Source organism: Colletotrichum truncatum (assembly GCF_014235925.2).
Source record: "Colletotrichum truncatum strain CMES1059 chromosome Unknown Contig_0003, whole genome shotgun sequence".
Lineage (NCBI taxonomy): Eukaryota > Fungi > Ascomycota > Sordariomycetes > Glomerellales > Glomerellaceae > Colletotrichum > Colletotrichum truncatum.
The window spans coordinates 825,025-839,410 of NW_027222400.1; the positions used below are offsets into that span (position 1 = coordinate 825,025).

General features: G+C 49.9%; 7 protein-coding genes across 7 annotated transcripts; 3 read left to right on the forward strand and 4 right to left on the reverse strand.

The window, feature by feature from the left end:
* Positions 1-297: 297 nt before the first annotated feature.
* On the reverse strand, positions 298-2,166 carry CTRU02_205095 (mitochondrial chaperone bcs1; the record flags this gene model as incomplete). The annotated part of the gene is made up of 1 exon (XM_070204491.1): positions 298-2,166. One exon carries the CDS (start codon positions 2,164-2,166, stop codon positions 298-300), a length of 1,869 nt encoding a protein of 622 aa, XP_070061595.1.
* Positions 2,167-5,172: 3,006 nt separating this feature from the next.
* On the forward strand, positions 5,173-5,992 carry CTRU02_205096 (uncharacterized protein; the record flags this gene model as incomplete). Its single annotated transcript, XM_036724315.1, has 2 exons — positions 5,173-5,586; positions 5,645-5,992. 2 exons carry the CDS (start codon positions 5,173-5,175, stop codon positions 5,990-5,992), a joined length of 762 nt encoding a protein of 253 aa, XP_036583942.1.
* Positions 5,993-6,408: 416 nt separating this feature from the next.
* Positions 6,409-7,313, reverse strand: CTRU02_205097 (uncharacterized protein; the record flags this gene model as incomplete). Its single annotated transcript, XM_036724314.1, has 2 exons — positions 6,409-6,899; positions 6,953-7,313. The coding sequence occupies 2 exons, from the start codon at positions 7,311-7,313 to the stop codon at positions 6,409-6,411; spliced, it is 852 nt and encodes a 283-aa protein (XP_036583941.1).
* Positions 7,314-8,609: 1,296 nt separating this feature from the next.
* On the reverse strand, positions 8,610-9,776 carry CTRU02_205098 (uncharacterized protein; the record flags this gene model as incomplete). The annotated part of the gene is made up of 2 exons (XM_070204492.1): positions 8,610-9,397; positions 9,512-9,776. 2 exons carry the CDS (start codon positions 9,774-9,776, stop codon positions 8,610-8,612), a joined length of 1,053 nt encoding a protein of 350 aa, XP_070061596.1.
* Positions 9,777-10,191: 415 nt separating this feature from the next.
* Positions 10,192-11,108, reverse strand: CTRU02_205099 (18S rRNA (guanine(1575)-N(7))-methyltransferase; the record flags this gene model as incomplete). Its single annotated transcript, XM_036724312.1, has 2 exons — positions 10,192-11,017; positions 11,086-11,108. 2 exons carry the CDS (start codon positions 11,106-11,108, stop codon positions 10,192-10,194), a joined length of 849 nt encoding a protein of 282 aa, XP_036583939.1.
* Positions 11,109-11,630: 522 nt separating this feature from the next.
* CTRU02_205100 (Protein SVP26) lies at positions 11,631-12,410 on the forward strand (the record flags this gene model as incomplete). The annotated part of the gene is made up of 3 exons (XM_036724311.1): positions 11,631-11,700; positions 11,772-12,005; positions 12,076-12,410. 3 exons carry the CDS (start codon positions 11,631-11,633, stop codon positions 12,408-12,410), a joined length of 639 nt encoding a protein of 212 aa, XP_036583938.1.
* A 1,506-nt stretch (positions 12,411-13,916) lies between these two features.
* Positions 13,917-14,189, forward strand: CTRU02_205101 (uncharacterized protein; the record flags this gene model as incomplete). Its single annotated transcript, XM_036724310.1, has 1 exon — positions 13,917-14,189. The coding sequence occupies one exon, from the start codon at positions 13,917-13,919 to the stop codon at positions 14,187-14,189; it is 273 nt and encodes a 90-aa protein (XP_036583937.1).
* Between the last annotated feature and the right edge of the window lie 197 nt (positions 14,190-14,386).

Below are 14,386 nucleotides of genomic sequence, written 5' to 3' on the forward strand. Positions count from 1 at the left end.
GGGAAAATATGTCCAGCAAAACACGTTGTGATCTCGCCAACACGTTCTGGCTTACTGAGACGAGACAGACATTCCCCCCTGCTGTGCCGCTTCGGCTCGCTTCTTAAACGGTTGCCTGCTTGGCGAAAAGACGCTAGGCCCGTTGTGTCATAATATAAGTCGACATGCCCTCGTATTTTCAGCGGAGTTGCGCTCTTAGACATTTCATGACCAAGTTCAAGTGCCAGTTGATTCCAGAACTATGCAGCTAAACGCCGTGTTTGGCAATGCTATACCAATCGCCTATTCTCATGTTCCCTATGCGGCCTGCGACTCCTCAACTCCGTTCAATGCGTTCGTATCTGTGATCTCCTCTGGATCGAGAACCTCGGTGGTCCCCAGTTGTTTATCGCCATTCGTCATCTCCGTCTTTTCTGTTGGGCTCGTGTTCGCCTGTAACTTGCGCACATTCTTGTCCTTCACGACCTCCGCGGCCTCATCGGAAGACTCGGCATCGTTTGTGGAGGCGAGAGCTTTAAGCGCCTTCAATTTTAATGCCTTCTTCTTCCTGGCCTTTCTCGCGGCCTCCTCCTTCTTGCGTCTCTGTCCTTCATCCATAATGGCTTTTTCCTCAATAACCCATTCTGCAATACGTTCGACAGCAGTTTTCGGTGTGCCTCGATACTTTAGAAGAAAACCTTGCAGTTGCGCCGGTGTGAAGATATCGTCTGGTATCTGCTTGCTAAAGTCTTCTGCCAAGTTGTCAAACTCCTGCTCTTGATGTTGCATCAAAGTGGCATCAGCTTCCGTCTTGGAGAGAGTTGGCACCCCTGAAGTGTGTGGCCGATACATCCGCTCAAACATGCTCTTGGCGCTGTGATGTGAGATATTGCCCAGATATATCATCCGGTCGATGCGACCGGGTCGGACAAGCGCCTTGTCAAGCTTATGGGCTACATTCGATGTCATCAATACTATGCGACCTTCCTGTGACGCGACTCCATCCATGACGTTGAGTAGGCCGGACAAGGTGCATTGGCAACGACCAAAATCTCTTTCGCTGCTGTCGCTTGAAGATTCATCACCAGAGTCTATGTCCATGTCAAGCTTTTTACGACGCTCTATGCCCACGGCATCGATATCCTCCAAGAGCACAATGCACTTGGGCGGTAGCGCTGTGAAAAGATTCTCCAAGTCACCGTCGCCTCTAATGCTCGGTATGTGAACTAAGTAAAGCTCCAGGTTGAAGTAGCTCGCAAGAGCAAGGGAAAGAGATGTCTTGCCGGTACCAGGTGGGCCGTACAAAAGGAATCCTCTCCTGTATGGAATGCCTCGTTCCGTGTAGAAGTTTCTTGTTGCAGGGTCCAAGTACGTCTCGATGTCGCTGACCAGGTCTTTTTTGGTCTGCTCATCAAAGTGGACTGTTTCCAATGGCCTGATCGGGCGCAGAATGGTGGTGTCCCATGCCTCTTGGCCGTATTGGTTCTTGGTTGTCCGAACGGTGATGAAAGACTCTCGCTGTCTATCTGCAAAGTTTCTGCAATTGTCGAGGAACTCTTTGATCGCCTTTATTGACCGCCCGAGGCGCATTACAACGAGTGGCTCATCGCCCTGGGGAGCGGCAGAGTACTCATCAGGGATACCAAAATGGGCGCCGGGACTCCGCAAGGGGATTCGGCGAATCATGAAGAAGCCGCCCTCGTAGTAGAACCAGGTGGTGCCGAATGTTGGCAAATACTGGACCGGAACTCGCTTCTCGTGATGAAGATCGTCGCGTTCAATCGGCTTTCGGTAATACCAGGCGTCATTTTGAATGATCTCGGTCTTAGCCGTAAGCACACGAGTGCCTTGGCGAGTGAGGACATGCGCCCCAAGCCAGTTCAGAACCTCTCTGTTGAGCTTGTCATTGCTCGCTATGGATATAGAAGCTGTGAAGAAGCGCGTGATCCACCAGTAGATTTGAGTCCACAACTTCTGGATGCCGTTTAGAGCATTGGGAATGTCACCGCTGAAAGAGATCAGAAGGACGATTGTCGTCAAATCAAGCCTAAACCATCTGGAGAAGAACTTTTGTAAAGCTGAAAAGCCTGGTGCGCTGCGTTCAAGAAGATCGCTGAGCCCTTGCGATGTCGCGTCGGTGGCTCCCGAAAGGAATGAAGCCTTTGCAAACTTGAGAACGTCGCTCATGGTTGATGTCAGCGCATTGCCGTGATGTAGAATGAATTCACCAAAGTATAAACCGGCGAGAACAGGCAGCCAGACTCTGTGAGCGTTACGGACCTTCAGGCCAGCCTTGTTCTTAAGATGATTTTTCAATTTTCAGTATGAGGCCACCTGCTGCTTCAGGCAGAAAGAACCGCCATCTGCTGCCTAAGCCTTACGCGCACGCTTCCGTTGGTACTTTTCAGCCTCAGACCGTTGGGACTGAGCTAGCCGCAAAGAGTGAGCCGTAGGCCGGCTGCTGCATGTCATCTGGATGTGGCGGCAGCCCATTTGCTGATCTCAACAATGATACAGTACTTAGCATGAGCTAATCATGCGGGGGATGCAAGCCAAGTCGTGATACGGTGAGACTGCCACTGCTGCGTAGGCTATCACTCGTTTATGTCGTGGAATTGGGTTGTTGTTGTGATGTTTCAGTTAAGGCTGAAACATTACAATGCGCAGTATAATCAATTGGGTATATTCTGACATCACACTTCCAATCTAATATCTGTTGGTTGGATTTGGTCGTTCTTGTAGGTTTTTGAGTCATCTACCCTTGGCGCGTTTGATGACGTGCCCCTGGAGTTACTGGTGTAAGCTTTCTGCTGGGTGCGCTATATGGGTTGCAGTGAATTTCACTGATAGTCAGCATCTTTTATTTTAGTGAGCCAAAAGGAAAAAGAGAAACGAAAACTAGAGCTAAAATCCTCATATCTGTGTCACGCTTCAGGTGTGTTTTGCAGTTTCTATTATGCTTAGTAAGCAAACGCGAGTCTAGAGCTCAGGTCACTGCCAGAGTACTGAGAGTGTAACTCAAGATAGTTGACGAATACGGTTTCGATAATGTGAAAAATACATTTCATTGCACGTAGAGATATCGTAGTTATAGTCGTATGAGGTTAGTGATTTACAGAAAGAAAACATAATATTCATAGTTGTTCTGACCTGATCCCATACTGCGACGACCTCATCTTACCTTGCTATATATAAATAAACAAGCCCAAATAACACAAGTTCGCCAACAAACGCTTTCAACGTCGTCCTTTTGCACTATGAAAGTAACCGCGGCTTAGCCGGATACTTACTCATTACTTTTGTTCCTGTTGTTCATAATTCCAAGTCCCTTTTCTTCTTTTGTTGAAGGACTGAGATTAGAACCATTACCAATGGAATCAAGCAAGGTGCAAGTCCATACAGCCGACCTGCTCCCATAGTTTAAGAAACGTAACACGGCTGAAGAACAACTTATAAATACCATGTGGTCAAATAATATAAGCTACCTGGGTTTGAAAATGGCCATAGCGTATCAATACAAAGGCACCATCCATTGCATCGATCGAAACTACGGTCATGAATCAAAATCACACCAATTCGCTATATTTGAGTACTAGCTGAAATAAGTATCACGTTAATCATGAAAACCACAATTCTCACAGAACATAGACTTAAACTTTTGAAATGTCGTGACAGGCAGGTCAGGCTGCCTATGCAGAGATAGTTCGTGGATACAAGATCAGCAGAGCATAACAAAAGTGAGGCTCTTGTGTCGGTGATAGATGAGCTGTCACTGGGATAAGAATCGCTGAGACGAGCCCTTGCGAGGGTAATAGGCTAAGCAGGGCTCACTGAGGGTCGCCGAAACATAGAACAGGGGCTACCTACCGCCGGTCCACACTATCTTCGGGAGTTTGCTTCCCAGCCGATGCCGAGTTGGGCGTTCTTACTGGGGCTTTAGAAAGTGACTACCTACTCAGTCTCAATGCTCAAGCAACAGCGATATTCTGTAAGCATAGATTCACAGACATCATGATACACGAGCACAACGCTATGCCGCATATGTGAGCCCACACTTTACGCCTGTTTCGCTTGTTGAGGAGGGCCCAACCCACCAGCTAGTTCATACAAGAACTCGATGGACGATCACTGCTTGATGAGACAAAAGCCATTCGGCAAACAAAACTTTTCAACGAAGGGCAATCCAGGGACGAAACCGTTTGTTTGAGTTTGACTTGGGACTGCGGTCTCTGATCGCCCTTCCAGCGGTGAGAAACCATCCTGTCTTGTTGCGGGGTGGTGTCCACCATGAATTCCTACACGATAGCTGCGCTCCCACTTTTCGGTGGTCGCTCGCCGGGGTCAAGTATCTCTTTTCCAGTGTCTGCATTGATCAGTGTACTGCATAAGCAGTTCCCCCTAAGTAGAAGATCATTCTATGCAAGTAGTGAATGCAGACAACACTGGCGGTGATGGATAAATGTAAGGAATAGTAGCTATAAGCTCCCGCCATTCTGGTACCGCAACATCTTGGTATTAAACCGGGACATATTCCCTACAGCCCTGCGTGAAGCCATGCATTTGACACGTGGACAGATCCCTAAACAACGCAAAAGACGTCCTCAAAAGGAAAAAAAAGGACCACATCATTGCGACTTTGTCCCAGGGGGAAATCTTCAAGGGAAAACGATTGACGAACGGACGACAGACGACAGTATGATCGGGAATCCTACCACCCCCCCTACCTTGACCCTTGAAAAATTGCGCACGTTCCCCTTGACAGGACCCCTTATTAGCGCCTATTCGGCCCATTACTGGATGATGTGCCCCGTTGGGAAACGTCCCCGTTGAAGAAAATGCTCCGCAACGGATGCGAGCTCATGAGTCGCCGGGACCCACAGACGGCCGCGATGTCGCGAGAGACGGTTGCAATTGCCGTACGTTGGTGGACTGCTCTAGGGTTTTCCGACTTCCGAGCTGGCTGTTAAGGAGGCATATCAGGCAAGGATGATCTGGGCCGCAGGGTTACGGATACAGAGAGGAGGGGGGGGGAGGAAACAGGGCTTGCATGGCGGGTGTTTGTTTGTTTGGTGGTACTTAAGATCTAGACTGCTTCGCCGCTCTGCGAATCGATGTTGACAAGCTTCTGAAATTCTCCTACCGAACCAAATTCTCCTATCTCCTATCTCCAACACTCCCTGAATACGCCCAATCATGTCTTCTGCTAAGCCTACTTTCGTCCTCGCGCCTGGTGCGTGGCACAAGGAGACCTGCTACTCTCCCGTCCAGCAGATCCTCAACGCCAAGGGATACGACGTCGAGGCTGTCGAGTACCCCTCTGTCGGCGCCGTGCCCGCTACCAAGGGTCTCGCTGACGACGCCGCTGCCGTCAGGGCCGTTCTTCAGAGACTTGCCGATGAGGGCAAGGAGATTGTTCTCGTCGTCCACTCTTACGGTGGTCTCGTCGGCGCCAATGCTGTTGAGGGCTTGGGCTTCAAGGATCGTGCCAAGGAGGGCAAGAAGGGCGGTGTCATCACCTTTGTATACCTCACCGCATTCGTCGTGCCGCTCGGCAAGAGCATCAAGGAGATGCTTGGTGGCCAGTTCCTGCCGTGGATGAAGTTTGAGGTAAGCATGAATCGACGAGTGGAATGGAGATGTATGTGCAAGTTATTAATCGGCGCAGGATGACGGCCGTGTTTTCGCCCTCACTCCCGAGGAGATCTTCTACCATGACGTCCACCCTGATATCCAGAAGAAGTCCATCGAGGAGCTGCAGCACCAGTCTTCTCCCGTCTTCTCTGATGTCGTCACGCACGAGCCGTGGCACACCATCGACTCCATGTACTTCTTCTGTGAAGATGACAAGGCGATTCCTCATGCCATTCAGCAGAACATGGCCACCCTCCTTGGCCCCAACGGCTTCACTTACACGACAAAGGCATCCCACTCCCCATTCTTGTCTGTTCCCAATGAGGTTGTGAGCGGTCTGGAGCACGCTGCCAAGATTGGCCAGGAGAGAGTCAGGGCATAGGTCAAATGTTCATTAAGGCGTTCAGATAGTTTGGCATTGAATGAAATCATGATTAATGACATCTGTAGTGTGTTTGATGGCTGTGTATGCATATCTGACTAGTTTCCTTTCCCTGGAGATTCTCTCAATTTTAGCATTTGGCACCACCTATGCTCTGTCTTAATTGAAGGAGGCTATGCCGACGCCCCAGTATCAGAAAACTGCTTCAGAAATTCGACTTATCAAAGATCAGTTGATATATATCGGCTGGAAACCGCTTATCAGTGAAAGCGGGGGTAGCCAATTCATGGAAACATTGTCTGCTTCAGCCGATGCCATTTATGCTCATCGAGTAGCTATTATACAGCAGTTATTAACCGAGTTGAGGAGAGCACAAACCTTATGTGTATGATGACGAGTAGAAATGCTGCTATACATCATAGCACAGACTTGGGCGCATCCCAATACTTTGGTACTCCGAATGTGACGTCCGAGTTCTCCATCTTGATACCCAGCTGCCACCGGCCCAACCCAGGCCAAAAGTTCTCATGCTCACCGACGATATTGCCCTTTTCGTCCCTTTGCCCAATGTCGAACCACCCCAAACTCGCCTTCCTCGTGCTCTGTCCCGGCTCAATGCTGCACCAGCGGTCGGTTCCTGGCAGCTCGCCTTGGCTTCCGTTTCCTTCTGGCAAAGGAGGCTGGACAAGAGTAGCGTGGATGCCAACGCGCGAAAGCAGGTTAAGAGACAGAGGGAAAGAAGGAACGTAGGGAATGGGCTTGAAGGTGGCTTGGAAGAATGGCTCATGGCTGGCCGAAGCCTCTTTTACGTCGCCGCTGGTATCGTGTGGGAAGACTTTGACATTGGTGCTGCCATCTGGGTTCTCTTTCCATTCGAAGGCGGCAAGGTGCTTTGGGATGTTCCAATCTGGTACTTTGGTCAATTGACATGCATGTGTATGAAATGAAGTTACAACTTACTCTTACGGCCATTCCAGCAGGTGTATTGCTGAGATACGTATATTCTTGTGATTCTTGCATTCTTCTTCTTTACTCGTTTGCCGTTCTCTTCGACAGTATACTCGTGGAAGCCGGGGCTCAATATCAACTCGTCATATGGTCCTACTGGGCTCTCGGTGTAGCGTATGATTTGGATCATGCTAATCCCGCCCAATGGTCTGCTTCCTTCCGGGGCGATAAATGGCGAATTCGCCTCAAGGGGAGAGTATGTGATGGTCGGGGGATGTTCTGCTTGTTTTCTGGGCGTCCAGAAGCTGAAAAGGTACACGTCGCCCTTGAGCTTCCATGGTGGTGGAACGTGGGTGTAATCGTGTATCGTCATTTTTGAGATGAAGAGTGAAAGACAGTGTGGAATGCGATGCAGGATAGGTAGAATATAGTACGATTAATTGGAAAATTTATATAATGATGGGTATCGAAGAACGCTGTAATTTACCAAGGCAATAACATTCAATTGACTGACAAGCCAAACATGAAATATGAGTATCTTGAGATCATGAAGGATGAACAGGCATACGTTCAGATCTGCGGGGGGTTGAGATGCACTGTCAGCACCTTATATTGTTCCCCGTGGGGGGGGGGAAACAGTTGGCTGTCACCTGTGCAGATACAGCCCCGAGCGCGATACACTTGCTGTTTGTAGAGAGCTTTTGCCAAACCATCCAGCGCCTCGGCTTCAGGCCCACCCCACGAGCTCGTTACCATCTTGGGAAGTATTTAGTGACGTGACAGCTTGTCACTGACAACTTGGAGGGGTTGCCGAGCCACTGGGAAGGGTACAAAGAGTGTGTCTTGGGGAAGAACCCAGCACTGTAATCACATTTGATCGCTAGATTAGTTTTAGCGGCTTTTGTTCCTTAACGGTCGGTTCATGCATGGTTCTCGGTCAAAAGCACATGCTGCTGCAGCTGGCAGTCATCTCGATTTCATTCAAAGTCGTTGGATTCGGCTCATTTTCCATATTAGTAGCTTACATATATCTTTTGGAAATGCCACCCGAAGTTGGTCAGATTTGCAGGGCCATCTTTGCAGACCTTGGCCCTAAGGCGAGGCCGGTGTAAACACGTTAGTCTTTCTCTTTTCTTCCTTGTAACATGTCCGCCATCACATACATCCAATAAGCTGTTCTACTTGACTCTCAAAGTTATCGACAATTCTCGTAGACTCATTATAAACACATTCGAGATTGCTCATTCATGAGCGCTAACCATACCAGAATATAAAAATATGAGAGAAAAGTTAAATAATATCCCTCATGTGAGAGATCTCGAATTCAAAAATGGACATGAGAGTCGACGTCTACTTGAGCAAGCGACAAGTGAAAGCCTACTAGGCGCGGAACCGCCTGCCACTCAGCCAAACGCCCTACACATGTGGCTAGAAGGCATCACTTCCACCATTCCATACGTGGCGGGCTAGGAGACCACATCTCCCACTTTCACTTCGAAACAGCTATTTCTACCGTGCTTAAACATTTCATGATTATTAGAGTGTAATGATTTTTTCTTACCCGTATGGCACCTGTGAAACCTTCAACTGTCTGGCAGGATCGCGCCACATACACGGGAAGAGATGCTATCACTTTACACCTAGATATCCAGCCGCTGGGGTCTAACGTCTACACATTCATCATAAATTTGCGACAAAGGATTGATACCACGTCAGTCGAGCCATCAGGATTCAGGTTTTCGGGGTCATTCCGAAAACCTTCCATTTCCGCTTCCATCTCCGCTTGAAGATCCGCCCCAATCCCACTTGCGTCGAGAATTTTTGCGATCTGATAGTGTGCTCTGAAAAACTCCGGCTCGGGGAGAGGAAATTTGTCATCCCAGGAAGTCAGTGTCATAACTTCTTGATGACCCTCCGGGGCGTTGTTCAAGAGGGGCCACCCCAGAAGGTTTACGATTTCGTACTTGCTAGACTGCATTGGAAACAAATAAGGAGTGAAACAACTAAAAACAGAGCTAAAGTAGCTGCAAGAATGACTTACCCGACCAGAGATGGGTTTGAAAGCTAGCACATGGCTGTCGAAGTTGTCATGAACGCTTCTCTCAACAGTGATGAGATTCCGGTGCTGGTCCAGACTTTCCGGGCCAATTTTGCCCTTTAATCCAGGGAAGTATCGGTACAAAGAATACCAAGCAGTATTTACCGCCTCTCCCTCACGTCGACGGGTGGTGCAAAACTGTTTAAGCGCTAACGGCAATATATGTAAGAGTTGGGTAGGACTGACAGCCATGCCAACAGGCGGTACAACAAGACCCTTCCTTGCACTATCGAGATCAATAACATGACTGTACGCACAGCGGAATCCGTCCCGCTTCAGGCAGTCTTCTTTGAGGTATTGCTGTCGACTGCTGTCCGACGACTGTATATTGGCCGACTGTGCAATGGAGATGGCAGCATCTGGGTCAAGTAACGAGGGTGTCAATATGATAGACCTAAGGACACTCGCAAGCTTCACTGCAGAGTAGATCTCTATCAGCGTTTGATTCGGATCTAGATAGAATCAATACAAACTTGGCTTAAGGATATTGTCAATCAAGTGGCGTGAGAATGACCTGAGCTTTGGCTGATCTCCGCCGATAGTCTTGATATCGGTCATTAGGGCGATCGCTCCGTCTTTCGAGAGAATTTGCCGGAAGGATCGGATTATCACGCAGGTATTGTCCGACAATTCAACTGGTTTATACGATTTCATAATCTTATCGGTCAGCTCCCAAAGGTCAGAGTAGCGGTTTGGATCGGTTATAGCGGATGACAATTCACTCTGATCGTCCTCCATATTGGAGCCTAGGGTTGGGATGTGAGGAATCAACAGGGAAAAGGAGAGTAGGGGAGGAAGAAGGAAACGTGAAGCAAGGATCTGTCGAGGCAAAACCTGAGAGGAAAGTCAGAGTTGGGCCAGTGTAGCTTACGCGGAAAAGTCAAAGTGTAGGTGGCTCGGAACTGAAGGGTGGCGTCAAGCTTGACCTCATTCTAGAGAATGGCTCATAGTAGGCTGCTACAATACCCAACGACAGTTTGTAAAAGTCTGCGCAAGAGTGACAGCAGGAGCACCAAAAGCCATGGTATATGACCTCCCAAGTGTTTGACCGAGGGTATCTGATTCGCATTCAATCTTTAAAAAAGCAAATTTTCCTATAGCCCAAAACGCCATGCCATGCGTCGCCCGCAAGAAACCACACCCCAGTAGCCTCCTAGAAGGCGATTCTCCGCTTGCGTCCAGTGTACTTTGAGGTAGCCTTGACAACCTTGCCCTTCCTCTCCATCTGCTCCTTCTTCTTGACGATCCACGCCTTGCTGCCCTTCTTAATCTCCCCCTTTCCGCTCTGATCGCTGGCCTTTCGTCTCGCATCCTCGACGTTAACATTGTCCATGCCGTCGACGACGTTGGTGATGTCGCCACCCTTACCGCCCTCAGCGGTGCCACCGACAGTCAGAACCAGGTAAAGCTTCACGTTCTTTGTTTCGGGGTCGTCCTCCAAAAGACCGGCTCCGAAGCCGGCCTTGACAGCGGCCTGGGTGATCATGTTGCGCTGTGTGTCGTTCTTGGGGTAAAATTGGCATACAGCCCTGCCGCCGCGGCGTAATGAAGCATACAAACCGTTGAAGAAACGAGTCAGACGACCTTCGGGGGATGTGTCGCTGCTCTCGGCGTTGCAGAGCCATTGGATCGCGGAGATGCTGATGGCGGCGTCGAAAGAACCCGCACGGAAGGGTACTCCCTGGCCAATGTCGGCAAGCAGAAGATCACCCTCGACGTCTCTTTGGAGAGCAATGTCAAGCATGGAGGGAGAGATGTCCATGCCGACCCAGGTGTGCGGGCCGCCATCCTCCTCGCCCTCGGCGGAGAGAATCTCTCCAGATAGACCACTGCCACAGCCAACGTCGAGAATAAAGGAAGGATGCTTCAGATCGAGGAGCTCAAGAGCACGACGGGTCATTGAGGCTTGAATGTTCTGGATACGCGAGCTCGTCGTGTACTTGCGGGCTTCGGAGTCATTGTAGTGGATGTCGGCCGCGCTGAAGGAGGAGGGCGGAAGGGTTAGTCCAGGATGGCGGGGTTAGAGGGGTCTGACTGATTGGCTTACAGGGTATCCTCAGGACGCGACATGATGGGCGATTTCAGAGAGAAGATTGAATCTCGAAACTGGTGAAGGGGGATGAAGAGCTCCTTTGCGTTCAGAGGACTTGGTCGTCACGTCGGCGCATCGAGAATTGGGCGGTGAATTTTTGTGTCGTGGGAATCTTCAAAAATTCGCAGCTGGGGGGTGCGGATAGTTATCGATAACGATAAGCATCTTTGTAGTGGTGGGGTTCCCTAACTGACAGCCTGTGAGAGACGACGCTTATGTCATTCTCTGGCTGTTCCGCTCCCCGGATCAAGACATGCTCCGAGTCTCCGGCGCAAAGGCCACGCTTGCGAAATAGAACCCACTCAATGTGTCCCGCCCCCCGACGCGCCTCCCGTCCCGTGCATGTGCTTGGCTTTAATTACACCATGTATTGCTTCTGAAGCTCAGCAGCTGTTGCCCACCACCACCACCAACTTTTTCACGCTCTTTCAATTTTCTTTCTCTTCCATGCCAAACTGTACGATTACGTTCTTAAGAAGAAGACACAAATAGTCGTCAACATGTGGATTTTACCCCTCGTCGGATACCTTGGCTCCATCGTGGGCTTCTGCTTCTTAACCCTGGCAATCGGTTCGTCATCATCTCCTAGCACCTATCCCAGGTCTCCCTAGGTAGTTTACTGACACCTTATGTGCCTCCAGCTTCGGGTCTATACTACCTTTCAGAACTCGTCGAAGAACATACCGTGCTTGCGAAGCGTTTACTGACGAAGCTCATCTACTCGATTATTGTCCTACAGCTCCTGCTATGTGTCGTCGACCGGTTCCCTTTCAAATTGACCCTCATGGGCATCGTCTCCCACGTCGTATACCTCGGCAACATGCGCCGGTTCCCCTTTGTCAGGCTGACTGACCCTCTGTTTCTGGCATCCTGCAGTATGTCCTTTACGTGAATGAGGCTATTAGTAGCTATACGAAGAATTGTCAAGCTAACAGGGAGCCACAGTACTGGTGCTAGTAAACCATTACCTCTGGTTCCGCCACTTCTCCGCCGCCCAGCAACAATCTTATTCCAACATGCATTCGTACTACGAGCAACCCGACATCCCCACCTTTACAGAGATAGCTTCCTACTTTGGTATCTGCGTTTGGATGGTTCCCTTTGCACTTTTCGTGAGCTTGTCCGCTAGTGACAACGTTCTCCCCACGATGGGAAGCGAGGACCCCCTGCGAGACTCTTCCGGCAAGAACAAGCGCCAGGGCTTCGTCAAGTCTATAGTCGATACCATTACCGGTGCGATTGGAGAGGTGTTCAGAACAGTTGGTTGGGAGCGGAGTTGATTTCTCAACTCTTGAAACGTGATCGACTGTATCAGGGATAACGATATTTGGAGCATTTGTTTGTTCGATAGGTCGGTGCTGTTGACCTTCCGAAATTGGGAGGTTACCTACAGTTTGCAGAATAATAGATACCCGGAGACTCTCTCCACCCCACATGCTGCTCTTCCATCGTGTGCGTGCTTCAAGGGAGTTGATCGCTCTCTGTATTGGATATATTGTGTCCAAAGCTAGGCAGTGGTTCTCAGTCCTGGATACCATATTCTGTTGCACTTGATTGATCAAGTTGATCCAAATTGTACCCATGGCAGCTCTTTGACAGGCCAGTTCCACAGATTCCTTGACCTATGCAATACTCTCTACAGTCTTTGCTTGTGGCTGTGGGTGCCTAATGGACCTGGAACAAAATAGCTAGATCAAAAGCCTCAACCGTTTGCCGAAGCTTCAGTGGCCTTTAGGGCATGAGTACTCCTGGGCAAAAATGTCCGGTCCTTTTGCGTTGATGACGTATGGTCTGGGCAAGGGATGGCAATTTGTAGCACCAGATCCTAAAAGCCCTCCATCAGAGCCAGGGCGCAATACCAGGTTAAGTCAGCGCGGTCTTTTTGACAAGCTACTCAGTGACCTGTCTCAGGCTTTCCAGCTCTTCATTCCTCATTTCAGTGTTCTCATCCCCCCTGAGGGCTGCAATGAGGCAACCAATCATCACTCTCTATTCAAAAAGCCTTTGCATAAGCGAGGCGTTCTCAGCAAAGAGACACACCCACGCGCCTGTGGGCAATGCCAGAAGGACACGCTGGGGGGAGGGAGCTGCTGTCCAGGCCAAACCTGCGCTGATGCGCGAACTGTGGTAATCGGGTCAACTTTTCGCAGCTGGTCGCAGCACCCCACCAACCCCCCAGCGCGGTCCTTTTGTTCCCTACGGAGTACGCGCCGACGAGTTGTCCCCTTTCCCATCGAACAGTCGGCAACTCGCAATCTGTGACTACCGTGCCTGCAGTAGTTCGTAGCAATCCCGTAGAGGCGGGACTCTTGTGTTTTTCGACATGCTGGGTTTTTTTTGTTTTCCTCACTTGAACCATTTTTTTGCCCGCGTGAACCACATCTCAGTCCGCCCCGTCAGAGGTGAAATTCAACTAACTACCGGGTCTTTTTGTCGGCACGCATAGTCAGGCAACTTCGATATGGCGGTTTTTTTTTTTTTTTTTTTTTTTTTTTTTTTTAGGATTTCACCTCTTGGCAACGTAGTGAGGCGCGAGATGGCAAAAGGACCCCACCGTCAAGCTCCTCGCTGTTGAGGAGTGAAATCCTCACTAGAGGATTATGAGAGGTCTGATGGCACTTTTACAGCCAACCGCTCGAGAATGAGGAGTCGAAATGAAAGTATAAGTTGCTGAAGTTTCCCTCGATGCAAGTTTTTCTGTTCGTCCATCAGAATCATAAGTATCATCAATTACAGGAATACTAGTCAACTCATTCACTTGCCTCAACAAGCTTCCCCTCGCAACAATGTCCTCCAACCAATCCCAAGACCAAGGCGCTCAATACACCTACGTTCCGCGTCAACACCAGGGCCAAGCGCCGACACAATTTACATACCAACAAGCCGGAGGCTCCGCCATGCTTAACTACTGGTTCTCCGAGTCGGAAGCATCGGCGCCGTACCACAACATCGCCGCTTACCGGCCGTCCCCAACTTCCGGTAGTGGGGCGGACGCACGGGGCACGGCCCCAAGCAGCACCGGCGCGACAAGGGGCAGCGGACAGGGCCGGAGGAAGTAAACGCAGCTCAACGCCCAGGCATCATCGACAATGTTCTTACAGGATGGGTTTCAGACGTTTGCTTCAGAATGGGGAGGTGTTATGAGTCGTTGGCGGGCGCTCTGGGATATGGAGGTCTTGGTCTGGCGCTGGATCATGATTCGTGGGAAACGGTGGACGCAGTGTAGCGGGTAACGTGGTGATTTTGGGCGTTTGCG